Genomic DNA, 15,392 nt, shown 5'->3' with positions numbered 1-15,392 from the left:
TTTGCATATATGTTTTAGTATGTTATTAATCAAATGTGAGAATTGAAGTCAAATCGGTAAACATGAATTTGACAGCTAATGCCCCTTTAAACAGGTATAATGAGTTAGAGGATACTACTACCTTTTCAAAGAATAAAACCAGTAAATATCTTCTATTTTAAGATGATGTATAAAAGTATTTGTCAAAAAGGCTCTGTCTATAAACAATTTCTACTTTTAGAATCTTCAAAAGTAATTATTTCTAGTCTTTTAAAAGATGATAAATTTCTGACTCACCTTTGTTTTGATATCAATTGTATATTTTTCTCCCCCCAAAAATAACAAAACTGATTCTCTAATTTATTCCATAGTGTATAGAAGAGTTGTTTTACAAACCTTGCATGCTTCCATTAAATTGGTCAGCATAACAATTTTACAGCACTGTTTTTGCCAAATCATTCTCCAAAAATCTCTGAACATAACTTTCATTGGGCCTTTAATTGAAGACAACATTTCAATATAAATAGAGACTCCAAACTCAATAATATTCATATTAAATCATACTTTATCAAAAAGTAAACAGGATATGCTTTTATAATAAGCTTAAATATAACATGCCATTACAAAATAATAGTATTTTATTTTCTGAAAAGAATTTTGAATTTTTTTTCTCAATTGTAACTTGCTATTATCTCAAGACTTATTCCAGATAAAGTTGCAACTGGTCAATTAAATGAAAAAAGGTCAAGTTTCATCCAATCTTTAATAATAGACTTACCTTGAGAAGCTATGTAGGCATTCTTTCTCTTATATCCCTATAAAAAAGTTCTCATTTATTAAACAATTATAATACATACATATATCTACATAACAAAGAGAAGCTCACATACATTTTCTAGAAATGGATCAAAGACTCAAATGGCTGGTTTATGCAGAACTTTTCTTAAACAATAAAAAACAGTCTATACTGAACATTTTTAAAATATATAGAAATATAAAATGTAAAAATGGAGAAAAATCTGTAAACAAGTCCATAATGGAAGTAGCACAACCTCAATAACTTTCCAAAAGATCTGGGTTACAAAAACAATTTCCTACTAATTCCTATCTCTACTTTCATTTAGATTAATATATATATATTAGAAAAAATAAGACTGATGAGGTCCTTAAAATACAGTACATAAGAGATAAAATTTAAAACTCACATCCAAATAATTAGCATTAATATAGTCTGAATTGGGTTCTGATGATATTGGTGTTAACACAACTCTGGAATGGTCATCTGAAGTAAAATAAACAGTCTGTTCATGTTTATGTATTGTCTTTAAAACATCACTTGTTTACTACACATAACAGTGTACTTCATATGCAACTTTTCTTCTAATAAATGTAAGTCAAAATTACATACAAAAAAATACATATTAAAAAAATACATGATCATAAAAAACAATTACTTGTAACCATCCATCAACAGAAAATTCTTTACATTAGAAATAAGAGTTCTTATTTTCATTTTTTCAAAACATAACAAAAATCCAATTTTGATTATTTATTTTAGTGCCATGACAAGGAAACATTCTTTTATTGATAAACATGACTATACTCTGAAGACAACAACTTGATTTCTTTAAATTTTAATCACATTTATTTATAGACCAGAAAAGCCAAAGTGTTGACAATAATGTTTATATTAGTAGATTTCTATTTGTGACTGATAATGTGAATAATTTTCTAAGTGACAGTTTTCAGTGCCTTAGGATCACAATTTTAAATAAAGTTAATTTTGTCAGCAAACATATATTTATCTATATATCCTATTTCAACTTACATGGAACGATATTTTCAATCAACAGCCTATTGTACTTATCTTTGTTTATTGTGGAGTCCCTATTATTTGCAGGATACCAATTTTTTGTGGATTTCGTGGGTACAAGTAATGTAAATGTTCAACAATATACATATTTTCTATAGGCTTGAACGTAGACTTTAGTTAACCACGAAATCAAATCCCTATGAAATAACAACTTTTCCATAATCCATTAAAATTGCTACCCACAAAAAAAAATGAATCCGCAGTATCTTAGATCATCTTACATGAAATATGTGTTTATATTAGATTATCTTACATGCAATATGTGTTTATCTTAGACTATCTTGCAAGCAATATGTGTTTATCTTAGATTATCTTACAAGCAATATGTGTTTATCTTAGATTATCTTACATGCAATATGTGTTTATCTTAGATTATCTTACATGCAATATGTGTTTATCTTAGATTATCTAACAAGCAATATGTGTTTATCTTAGATTATCTTACATGCAATAATATTTCCATATCTGTTCTTTGGTCTGTTTTCTGGTTTCCTGGCAGCTTCATACAAGGCTAACACTCCTAAAGGTAATTCCTGAAAAATACAAGATATTTAGGGCTGTCCCAGAAATTTACCTAACAGTAAAAAGAGGGGATGTGAGACACTACAATATTTTTGTGGTGGGATGCAATTGGTGTGAAGTATTAAAAGATTATTGATCAATTAATTTAAAATTTCTGCATATGTACTATATAACACTTCCCCATATAAACAGTAATTTCCAAAAACAGCTGAGATCTTTTAAAACATACTACGCTTTTCAACATGGTAAACTATGGTTTTCAACATTTTTCATGCATATTGATAGAAATGAAATGCAAAACAAAGGACAAAATCATGTATTGTTTTAGTCTAAAATAGAGCATGCAAGAATGTCAAAATAAAATCATTTTTGGATTTAGTATATTCAATTGTGTCGAAATTTCAAAGTGATCTACAAAAACAAAATTAATAATTTATATAAATTTACTTCAACTTAAAAACTTACAGCAGACCATTACAGTGATAAGAACTGATGTTAAAAGGGACTTATGAACTTTAAAAATTAAAATTACCCCAAACTCCTTTTTAAATTCTGTACAATCATTCATCTTATTTTTCCTGATGTACTCTAACAAATCTTGAACCTGAATAGGACAACTCTGTTTCTTTGTGTTGACATTTGCATATATAGGTTCTTTACTTATGTCATAACCATTATCCAGGCTTTCAGATGGGTCCTCTGTAAAAATATCAACACTTAAAAAACAACATTTTAAAAATAAATCCTCAGAATTATTTCTGTTGAATCATATCTTTTTCAGTGGTGTTCTATTGTCTGAGAAGACAATTTTTATATTGAGAAAAAAAAATTTCAAAATTCTAAATAGAATTAACTTCAGCATCATAAAAGGTAACTTTTATAATTATTCAAATTCTTAAATTTTTTTCTTTCCAATTACAGTAGCCCACTCATAAAAGAACTAATGAAGAAATATAGATTCCACCACTGCATCAAGTGTGTTAAGATATTTCTCCCCTCGAGACAGTTAAATTTTAATATTCAAAGCATAAGGCGAGAAATATTGTAAAACATGAGTTATAGTGGTGGAATCTGTTTCTCTAATGATTTTTAGATGATATCTAAACAAAGTTTATCCTTCCTTTTCAAAGATTTGCAGAAAGTTGTGTTCTTTATATGTGACTTCATCAGACATTGTTGCCTTTTTTCATGACGTCATAATAGGAAATTCAGAAGAAATCAAGAAAATAAAGAAGTAGGTGATGTTTCATTTAATCATACTTTAAACTAAAATGTCATTTATAATGTACTTACCTTTATCCTGAATTAGTTGATCTGTTTCCCTTGTACGTAGGACTTCCTCCTTCTCCTGGGCGATTGTATCATTGGAAGCTTTTGTTTCATTTAACTGTAGTGTGTGTCTGAATTTCCCTCTCCTCCTTAAAGTATTCATATAAATCTATGTTTAAATCATTAAGTATTCTAACAAGTTCTTATCCTTGAAGTAAAACATTTTTGGTAGGACCCATTTGATAATTACACAGTGACTTTTGTATGATTTCACTCACATAAGGACTGAATACCGTTACTTAAAACTGTTAAATGTTACCAATATATATGTAAAATAAATAATCATACATTTGAATCCTCTAATTCATACTTCTTATTTGTGTTGGCCATACCAATTTAACCAAAAGAAATGAAAATATCATGAAACTGGAAAAAACTATTTTATTTAAAAGCCATTGCAATAATCATTTGGAGAGGTACATAGGTGACTTATCGTGAGGCAAAACTTCTGCACCTACCTGCTGTTGTTCAAGATTTGCCTACTTAACACAACCTACCTAATTAATTACCAGTAAGTGTTTAATTGTTATTGTCCTGATATACATGAAATACTTGCCACTGGACTTTCAGCATACAAAAATTAATCAACCATTATTTAAGACTTTTAAAAGAAAAATTCTGGCATTTCTGTGTAATGAAGAATTAAAAAATAGTTTACAAAATACGGTTAATAACTTAAGCATTTTATCAACATTCTTATTTATTCTTACTTACCATAGTATAAATACAATAATGAATATAACGATGACTATAATTACAACTACAGAAGCAATAGCAGCATGGATTCCTGCACTACTGGTTTCTTCCTGTACAAATATTGCAGCTGTAAAATCAAAAATTTCAATTTATTTAATGCTTTCCATAAAAATTTCCCCTTATTTCAGAAATTAACTGCAGTAATCAACTGAAAATTCATTGTGAAGTAAATTAATTATAACTATCAGGAAGTAAGTCAATGGACAAGCACAAAACAATGGGCAAGCACAAAATTTGTTATTTTTTATATTCATTGAAAAGCAACAGTAATTGTGAAATGTGAAAAAAAACTTTAAAAAAATAGATTTGCTTTATGCTCATTATGCTTCATCACTAAAAAAAAGCAGAGATTCTGTGCACAGTACATTTACCTAATAGCTAGATTATTCATAATTATCGTTTATCTGATCATATGTATCTTAAAGGTCAATAAACCATTACATCAATCGATACAGAGAACAATTTGAACGTCCTTGTCTGAGAAACAATGAATGCAACCAGGACACACAGTTAAACAAAATTTTGCATCCCACATTTAAATCTTGTGTCAGGGGTGCATCTAGGTGTGTGAGTGGATAGCCATGTTTGGTGTCATGAATTATTATACCATATCCAGATTTCATAAAATTTAATTGGGTTTTCAATCAAAAAAATATATCATTTGTTAATTTTTCAAGTAAAATTTGTCCATTACTGAGATACTGTAAATCTTATTTTTTGTGGATACATTTTTTTTTTAGTCTATAAGCCCTTTCCAGCACACCTAAGTTTGTAAATTTACTTTGTTCATGAATTCATATAAAAGATGATAAAAACATTGATATTATCGAAACAATTTATAGCAGTGAAAATAAGTTGCTTGCGAAAATAAGCTGGTTAGTACTTCACACTGATTTTATACTCTTGTAGACACCCCTGTTCTGTGTTTTTTTTTTTAATTAACACTTACATTTACACAGTTCTCCAGTAAATCCATTTTGACATTCTCCTGGACATTGACCTGTAACCTTGTTACATATTCCATCATCCATACAACTTCCACATTCTGATGAACAATTCTGACCAAACCAACCATCCATACAACCTGTAATATATCATATAATGGTTATTATTGTCATCTGGACTGTATATACTACCTTGGAAACTTATATGAGAATCATACTTTTTTCTCTATAAAAATCCTGTACTTGATCTTTATGTGATACATGTATATGTGAATAACTAAATACTCAACAAATTAAATGAAATATGCATGGGATAATAAGAATTTTTTTTTTATTTCATAATAAAACTAATATGCAAAGTTATCGGCAATTTGAACATTATCCCTTTGATTTTATTGCCTAATATTTTTAAGATCATAGACATGACTTGATACTCGAAAATATTAGGCAATAACGTCATGTATAAGTGAAGCAACGTCACAAGCTAAAGTCCATCCGCACCATTTTATCATTCATACAACCTAATAACTATCCCAACGTCTTGTACGTGTAAAAGTAGTTTTACTAACTATTTCATCTACTTGATATTCTCAACCAAAAAAATAGTTGACAAATTGCTGATAAAAAGAATAATGGCATTTTATTTTTTGATACATTGTACTGACATTGATAGAAAATATGCCAAAAAAAATCTTATTATCTTCACAATTAAGGAGTATTCTGATTATCATCCCAAGCTATATAATCAACAATAATTATTCATGAAATGAAATTTTCGTCACATTTTTCTCAGGCGTTACTAATCAAAACACACTGAAATTTGGTATTGAGCATCATATAAGCATTGTATACCTTGCGATATGTGTTCCTCCATTGTTCATCAGCTTGCTGTTTTCCAAATACTTGAGTGTTGGAGAGGGGTGTCATAAGTGATCAACAGATCAAAAAAAATTTTTGGGTTTTTTTTTTTGTAACAATTTTACTATTTTAAGATTGGCCACATTTTCTGACAGTGTTTGTTCTGACTTTTGAGCATAGCTTACGAAGTAAAAATAAAAGCTTGATTCTGATTAACTGAAATTCCTCATCAACCTCAAATCAAATGCTACCTATTTAAAAACTGAAATTTTCAATCTATTTTTTGTAATACCCATGCAATACATGTTTGTATAAAATAATCATGTTACCTGAATTGACAAATCAAATGTTGAATTATGTGATATTATAATAATATGATATCATGTATCTGTCTTTGTTGAGTGTATAAACCTTGTTTCTTTGATTTAATACAGGCTTAAAATCAACTGGCATAAAAGGTAAAATATACATACTTTGAGAACAATTAGGCTTCATCCATCCAGGTTCACATCCTTCCAAACAGGAACCATCATAATGACGACATGGACTTTGATTCTTACAAGCACCACACTTTTCTGAGCATCCTTCGCCAAACCAGAATGCATTACACTCTAAAAAATAATTTTTAAGCATTCTGGAGTGAAGTGTTAACAAACATTTTGGACATTGTTGTTATCAATTTTTTTGGCAACATAAACTATACCCTTTCCAGATTAAAAGGGAAAGGTTGTATGCAAAAAAAAATATTCACATTACCACATGTTTACGTCTCTATCCCAAGTCAAAGGACCTTTTCAGCAGATGTCTCTATTTCTATATTACTGTATATAAGTCCTTTACCAAATTCTGTGTTGATTACACATTTTTATTAGAAACTGTAAGATTCATTCTCAACATTTTTAGAATCTGGGTACTTTAGAGCCTGAATTATTGAATGGACACTTGTCTTCTGTTGAAGACCATATGTTGATGGCTTGTTGCCTTTTGTTTTTTTTTTGTATGGGGATGGAAGGTTGAGTATTAATGACATTTGTTTAACAAAATGTCAACATGCCTGTAAAGTTAACCTCCATATCAGTGGTTTTCATTGTTTAGCAATAATTTTGTTCATTGAGAACATTGATGTCGATGGTAGTCTTTGTTCAATTCATAATTCTATATATGTGGGGAAATGAAGAGCTTGACCTAAGGTCATGTCTAATGTCGAAGACAGACTATATATTGATGGCTGTTTTTATTGATGTTGGATTGCAGCATAAAAACATGTGCATCAAATCTTCTTTTATTCTAATGTTGTACAACTAGAGAAATTGGAAATAAATGTAAAAGTGAAAACTTTCATTACAATGTATACACTGACAACAGTCTATTTATATCTGTATCTGAAGCTTCTTATATGTATACATTACTTACTGTCAACACATAAAGTTCCATTGTATCCATCTATACAACCTTCGGGACATTTACCAGTAAATGTATCACAATCTAGATCACCTCGACACTTCCCACAACTCAATGCACAGTTTTCTCCATATTCTTTACCAGAACAATCTGCAACACAATTGTATCATTTCATTTAAAATTATATATTGAATGATTGTTTTTTTCTTAACATCCAGTGGCAATTATCCATTTAATTTAAAAGCATACATAAATTAAAGAAAAACTCTAAATTGGAAAATTGGAAAAGCAGATTATCTTTATGAAACAAAACATTGAGTGACAATTCCATTAAGATCTAATATGGCTAACTGAGTTATCACATGAGATGCTCCAAATTGTCAATTTTTTTAACAGTCTCATAACTCTGGAACAATAAATCTTAAAACTGTCAAAAAAGTAAGCTTGTTTCAAAAAGTCTTTCACTGTGAAAATTTAGCAATGGAAAATGGTATAAACTTGAGTTATTCCTAAACTAGCACAGACAGATTATTTTTGTTATAACATAAAAATCCTCTTTTTATAAAAAGGTCACATCATGACATTAAATAACTGTACAACACATCTGAGATCTTTTTCTGCATGGCACAGGTCTTGGAATAGCCTTCATCATACAAAGATCTTTTGCCTCTGTTTCCTGGAAAACTTCATCCCTGAGACATTGCCATGTACTGTACTTACTAGTTTTACAAAAGTCTCCTTTCCAGCCAGCATTGCATCCATTCAGACATTTCCCAGTCTCATGATTACACAAATTATCCTTACATTCACCACATGTCTCTTTACAGTTAGGTCCATATTTACTAGCGTTGCATTCTGTAGATTACAAATGGAAAAAACATTTAAAATAGTTATATTGTTGTATTTGCGTATAAAAAATGAAGCATCTGAAAACTGAAAAGTTCAAACTGAATTTGTGAAATTATTAATGCATTGATTAATTTGTTTAGACCTTGTTTAAAAAAAATTCTAAATTAGGAATACTTTTAAATATTAGTTTTCAATGAAAATAACTATACTACAGTACCATAAATATAATAACATTATGTCAATATGTAGACTAAATTAAATTATCTTTCAAGGAAGAAAATACCAATATAACACTCAATATTTTCCTAAGATATGCAAGTGGTTTCATCAAGCTATTATCAGTGTACATAATATGAATAACTTGATTTAAATACAATGTTCAGTTTTAGTAAAGGTATCATTGTTTTGAGTATGATTTTTGTCTTTTCCCTTTAACCTTAGTTATCTTTCCGACTTACTTATCTGACATGCTGTCCCAATCCATCCATCATAACATTGATTACATTTACCAGTTTGTTTGTCACATGGCTTCAGATCCTGACAGTGACATTCTTTCAAACAATTAGGGCTAAATCTCCCATCAGGACAGTCTGAAATACATGTAATAATGTATACAACTTCATAGGTTTGAAGGATATATTACAAGATTGAAAGTAAGATAATTCTATTTTCATGTTGAAAGCAAATATACATGGTTACTAACACTTGTTCATAAATTAAGTGCAAAAAGGCTATGTTTGGTTGATACAAGTTCCAGTTAACTCTTTTACAAGATCATATGCCTCAAATTGTAATGCAAATAGCACTAGAATTCCAGAAAAATAATACATGCCAAATACATTGGATTGCTTTGAACCATTTCAAAATATAGCAAAAAAACATTTATCCTTAGACCAAGCACTTAAAATCAAAAGAATTTATATCTCTACACTAAATCAGGGTGAAAGGGTATAACATGTTCAATATGATGTGCCAAAATTCTTTTTTATGTGTGGCTTAACAACAACAATAAATTGCTTTGCCGAGCGCAGCTGGACACGACCGCAGAGGTCCAACCCTGAACAGTTGGGGCAAAAATGGACACAATATTCGCGCTTGATAAAGGTCTGAATTTGGATTGTAATTCAACATTTGACACATAATAGGTTTCTGACACAGAATAACTGTAGTCAAAGAACTTAGAATTGGTTATATGATTTGAATTTATATTCAATTTTTTGCTTTCGTGCAATACACTATGCTGTTGCGAATTGACCTCCCCACCCTCCCAAAAAATGGTCCGGAAACAAAATGTCTTCGGACGACAACGACGACGTGATACCAATTTACGACTGCAAAAATTTTTGCGGACGTATAAAAACTATACATAATAAAATTACATAAATTCTACTTTATGACTATTTTCTTTGATAAATGATACATAAAAAGGAAAACAGGAATTACTACTAATATTGGGCAGTATAAAATACTACATCAACACAGAACTAAGAGTTAACCCTTCCGGAAAAATTACAACTTACAAACAAAAACATATGGTACAAGTATTGATTGATTGATTGTTGCTGGCTTAATGTCAGGGTTTAAGCTAGGATTCTGAGGGCTTTAGTTACATTTGTTTTGTACAAAACCAACCTTTATTTGGGCTGAGGCAGTTATGAATGAGCTTCAATACATGCAAAGAACATGTTTACTGTGTTCTTACATTTTCGTTTTCAGCATTTCAGTAGTATACAAATAAATATATAACAATCAAGATTAAAACAAAACAACTGTTATATTTATAAAGATACTTATCATATACTTATAGAAAATAATTGTATAATTGTACCCCATGATAAAACTTATTTGTACATATAATTATTCATTAAATTTGAAGAATTGCCTTAGCCTTAGCCATGTGATATGACTTTTGTTATCAACTGCTTCCGGTAATTATCGCATGCTTTTCTGTAACGTTATCGCATGACAGTTTGACGTCATTCGGCAAATTCCGGAAAATGTACCTAAAAATTGATTTTTAAGTAAAACATAACAAAGTTGGAGAAAAAGAAAATATTAATAATCTAGAAAATATATTATTAAAAAATACAAAACAAATATTACAACAAATGCATTGTTTCAAAGTTTTAATAATAGTTTTGTCTGTATGTCTTCTGCTGAAGTATATGATAAAAAGAACATAACATGTCGTTTTTCATATCAGACCCCTTATCAGCCCATGGTCAGAATCATCCCTCGAGCCTGTTGGCTCTCGTGCTGATAACATGACCTAGGGCTGATAAGGGGTCTGATATGAAAAAGGCCATGTTATAATCTATATATATCACATTAAAAAGGATACTTTTTGACATCTAAAATAGTTACTATTGACTTGTTAACATTAAATATCTACTTATCATGCTTATTGCCTGAAAATAGAGCTGCTAAGCATCTTTGATCTGTCAAAGACAACTCACTATAGAATGCATTATTCTCTATTCTTAGTTTATTTTGCCAGTTATTCTCTATTCTTAATAAGAATAGGGAATAACTGGAAAAATAAATTAAGAACAGAGAAAAATGGCCTAAAAATAAAGAAAGTAAAAAGAAAACCCCATACAAAGACCTTCCTATTTAATTTATGCACCATGACTCAAAAGACATAAACCTATAATAAATGACCTAAAGACAGAACTTGAGTTGGTCTATCAGTAAAGAAAAGTATAAAATTGAGTGATCTTTCTTGACACAAAATTATCATATTCTGAGGTGCTCCTACCGGCAAAGGATTATACACAGAAGATGTAAATATAAATCATGATAAATTGGCATCGATTTTAAATCAAAACTAGACAGAAACACGTCTGATTTTAACATTTTTACAGGATATCAAGATAATGGATGTTTCCTAATGGGTTTATTACAGTTTTCATCTTTCAGTTTATTATGTTTATATCATGAACCTACAGTAAACGTTGCAAATAGTGATTGTATCATAAAATTGATTAAAATCAAAAATGCTGACTTACCGATTTATTAATTTACTAATTAATTTTGAGGATCATAATGACCCATTGGATAAGCAGATTACCTGAAACAACAAATTATGACACCTGTTGTGACCGTTTATCTTGAGGTCATAAACTTGTCATTAATATGTGATCAGGTAAAATTGTATAGATTTTCATTTTTTACTTTGGAAATTTTAGTTGAGAAATTGATCAGAAAAACTTTTGTCATTTTGTAAATAGTTTCGTAAATAAAATGCTCCGCTGGGCACAGCTTGATACGACCGCAGAGGTCGAACCCTGAACAGTTGGGGCAAGTATGGACACAACATTAAAGCTTGATACAGCACTGAATTTGGATTGTGATTATATATTTGACACAGCATAGGTTTCTGACACAGAATGAATGTGGTCTAAGAACTTAAAAAAATTTAATTTACCTATTCAAACCATATCATTATTATTTGCTTTTATATATAAATCAGAAATAACCAATTTAAAATGGAAAATTTTAAAGAAAAAAAATGAAAAAAAAATCCCTCTCCACAATTTTTTGAACCCCCATAAGATTCATCACCCACAAACTCAATCCCAGCCTTCCCTTTGTGGTATGGTACCTTGCAGTACAATTTCAGAGAGATCCATACACTTGAACACAAGTTATTGTCTGGAAACTAGAAAAATGCTTGTTTTAGGCCCCTTTTTGGCCCCTAATTCCTAAACGTTTAGGGCAATTACCCCCATACTGAAACCCAGCTTTCCCTTTGTGATATGGAACCTTGTAGTACAATTTCATAAAGATCCATACACTAACACACAAGTTATTGTCCTGAAACTAGAAAAATGCTTGTTTTTTGCCCCCTAATTCCTAAAATTTTGAGGCAATTACCCCCAAAATCAATCCCAGCCTTCCCTTTGTGGTATGGTACCTTGCAGTACAATTTCAGAAAGATCCATACAATTGAACACAAGTTATTGTCTGGAAACTAGAAAAATGCTTATTTTTGGCCCCTTTTTCCTAAACGTTTTGGACAATTACCCCCAAACTCAATTCTGGCTTTCCCTTTGTGATATGGAAACTTGTAGTACAATTTCATAAAGATAAACACACACTTACACACAAGTTATTGTCATGAAACTAGAAAAATGCTTGTTTTTTGCCCCTTTTTTGACCATAATTCCTAAAATTTTGAGGCAATTCCCCCCAAAATCAATCCCAGCCTTCCCTTTGTGATATGGAACCTTGTGGTACAATGTCAGAGAGATCCATATACTAACACACAAGTTATGTCTTGAAGTTACAAAAATGCTTATTTTTTACCCCTTTTTGACCCCTAATTCCTTAACTGTTGGTACCATAACCCCCAACATCAATCCCAACCTTCCTTTTGTGGTATTGAACCTTATGGTAAAATTTCATAGAGATCCATAAATTTACACTAAAGTTAGAGTGCGAAAACCAATGTGTCTTCAGACGACAACGACGCCAACGTCATACCAATATACGACCACAAAATTTTTTTGCAGTCGTATAATGACAAGAGATGGCAAAATGATTGCTTCATACCTAGTGGCAAATCAAAAATTAGAAATAGCATTTCAGTAAAGGAATCTAGGATTTACATCAAATATTACCTCCTTCTGATAAATAACACTTTTCTGACGTTAATGAATTAACATTCGTAAAGCACCATGGTGATGTTGCGTTTTTTGAACTGATATCTGGGTTACGACACACAGCTCCAGGGATAAATCTGTCTGCAAACTGAAGGCCTGTATAGTTAAAAAACTTCTTGAATATAATTGTAGTCCATGGCTGACATGGTTTTCCTGATTCTGTCCTGTTCATACTTCCAGTGTATAATTTACCAAGGGGATCATATATGAAAGGATTAACTGAAAGAAAAGAGAAAATATGAACATAAGAATAAATTATCAGTATATGCATGTTGAAAATGTTAAATTTATCCTTTTTTTTTTAACCTTGCACGGTTAAACTTCAAACCACTTCTATATATTTCGTAATATTGTTCATGCCATAAATTATAGATGCAAACCTTAATTGTACAATTGTCAGTGTTGTGCCAATTGAAATCATATCATTTGCACACATGCTAAAATGTGTTACCTGCTTGACTGATTTTCCCATTTTCTCAATAACTATTAAAAACTAAACTCAATTGTAACTACTTGTTATAACTGTCTTCAAATCATATATGGTGTATGACATGATTAAGGCAATTGCAAGGGTTATTTAATTTGTTGAATTTATAATGGGAAATTTAGAGTTGGTCAATCTGAAAAACAAAGGAAAACAAATTTTATCCAGGCTTACACTACTTCAGAATCACAGAGAGAAGTCACTTAATAAAGAAGTGCTTGTCAGCTTGCAACGTTATACATTTATATCTTGCCATTTGTTTCCTACTTAATATCTAATTTTTTTCGTACTGTACAAATCCTGAGATACTATTACAGTTGTCTCAGTTAATTTCTTAAAGTGTCTCTAAGAAAATTTAAGAACCATAATACGTCCCGTAAACGGGCGTATAAAAATGAAACTGAACAGTTATACAATTATAAGATAATGATATTCATTGCTTCTCATTAAAGAATGTATAATAAATAGTACACAAATGTAGAATAAACAAACTTAATTAACTTGAACCAATAAATTACAACAATAGAAAAACAAAGGATATGGGGAATCCATCCATGACACAAAATCAGTACATGCACAGCAAAAACACGCAAAAAGCAAAGGAACAGCGCTTTTATTGCGGTTCTTCATCTGCAAGTTTAAGTCGGCCACCTAGCACCAGTTTGAGAGAAATTCTTAATAAAATAATTCCGATAGACTTTCTAAAATGTAACACCACCAAATTGGACCCAGTCAAAAAGAACATACTGGAAAGTAGTACATATTAAAAACAAAATCATTATGCATATTTCTATTTTTGGATTATTATTCTCCTGTCAGCTGAGCTATGCATGCGTCTGTTGTTATTTTCATAGTTATTTACCTAAGATTATTGATAGTCTGATTCAAGTCATTGTTGGTCCTCCTTCTGTCTGGATCTAAAATTGCAATGGCTGACGGAGAATTTACAAACAAATAATCTTTGACAAGCAAATGGGAAAAAAATAAGACGGTAAGAATGCAATAAATGGATCCACCATTTACTACAGACCATTTAATCATGTTTTATTAAAGAAACACATTAAATTTTATTTATTTTGCCGAAAAATCTAAATCAGTTAATTCACGCTTGTCATGCTTGAATGAATGAATGAATGAATGAATCTTTATTTCCTCCATGTATATGAAGATTTTGTATACAAAAAGAAAACAAGTAATTATTTACACAATCAACAAAATATCATACATTTCAGTTAATTCACGCTTGTCATGCTTGTATAATAATGGCCAGCTGAAGTGAAAGAAGTATGGTAAAAGTTGCCCTTTTGAAATAATATATAACATCAGTCTACAAAGTCAATGCTTTCATTTCATTTCTTTAGAAATGAATTGTCTATCTCTTTGAATTGCTTTACTCATAACTGATTGATAATATGATTGATTGTTGGTTGCTTAACATCCAGTGGCAAATATTTCATGCATGTCCAGGACAAGAACAAAATAACAATTAATCAGGGCTCACGCTACAAGGCGACTGGGGCAAAGAAGTCCCTTTCCTGTTTGTCAATTCGCTTTGCCTGACCATAAAAAACGATATCTAGTTGCCGGGGTGTTCACAATAGTTGTTTTTGTAATTGGGTGTTCACAATAGTTGTTTTTGTAATAGCCAATTTTCCATTTTTACCAAGTCGATGAACAATGATGAAGCAGCAAATTTTCCTTTGTAAGTAAAGAAATTCAAAGACATAAACGAT

The 15,392-nt window shown here is 30.3% G+C and overlaps 1 protein-coding gene across 2 annotated transcripts in view; it reads right to left on the bottom strand.

Annotated features, from left to right (window-relative positions):
• The window catches only part of LOC127706006 (receptor-type tyrosine-protein phosphatase kappa-like), a 41,063-nt gene that overhangs the window by 21,838 nt on the left and 3,833 nt on the right, over window positions 1-15,392 (bottom strand). For both annotated transcript variants that reach the window (XR_007984151.1, XM_052210405.1), the window contains exons 3-15: window positions 13,134-13,394; window positions 8,970-9,101; window positions 8,383-8,517; window positions 7,675-7,812; window positions 6,735-6,872; window positions 5,409-5,543; window positions 4,418-4,526; window positions 3,668-3,792; window positions 2,907-3,073; window positions 2,298-2,385; window positions 1,185-1,261; window positions 758-794; window positions 376-473 (exon numbers count right to left, since the gene is read on the bottom strand). Coding sequence is in view for 1 of the 2 variants with exons in the window: in XM_052210405.1 (XP_052066365.1) it covers window positions 376-473; window positions 758-794; window positions 1,185-1,261; window positions 2,298-2,385; window positions 2,907-3,073; window positions 3,668-3,792; window positions 4,418-4,526; window positions 5,409-5,543; window positions 6,735-6,872; window positions 7,675-7,812; window positions 8,383-8,517; window positions 8,970-9,101; window positions 13,134-13,394 (1,640 nt within the window). In the remaining variant the exon portion in view is untranslated. The remainder of the gene's footprint in view (window positions 1-375; window positions 474-757; window positions 795-1,184; window positions 1,262-2,297; window positions 2,386-2,906; window positions 3,074-3,667; window positions 3,793-4,417; window positions 4,527-5,408; window positions 5,544-6,734; window positions 6,873-7,674; window positions 7,813-8,382; window positions 8,518-8,969; window positions 9,102-13,133; window positions 13,395-15,392) is intronic.

Source organism: Mytilus californianus, unplaced genomic scaffold (genome assembly GCF_021869535.1).
Source record: "Mytilus californianus isolate M0D057914Y unplaced genomic scaffold, xbMytCali1.0.p SCAF_1, whole genome shotgun sequence".
Lineage (NCBI taxonomy): Eukaryota > Metazoa > Mollusca > Bivalvia > Mytilida > Mytilidae > Mytilus > Mytilus californianus.
This window is presented reverse-complemented; position numbering and strand designations above follow the sequence as displayed.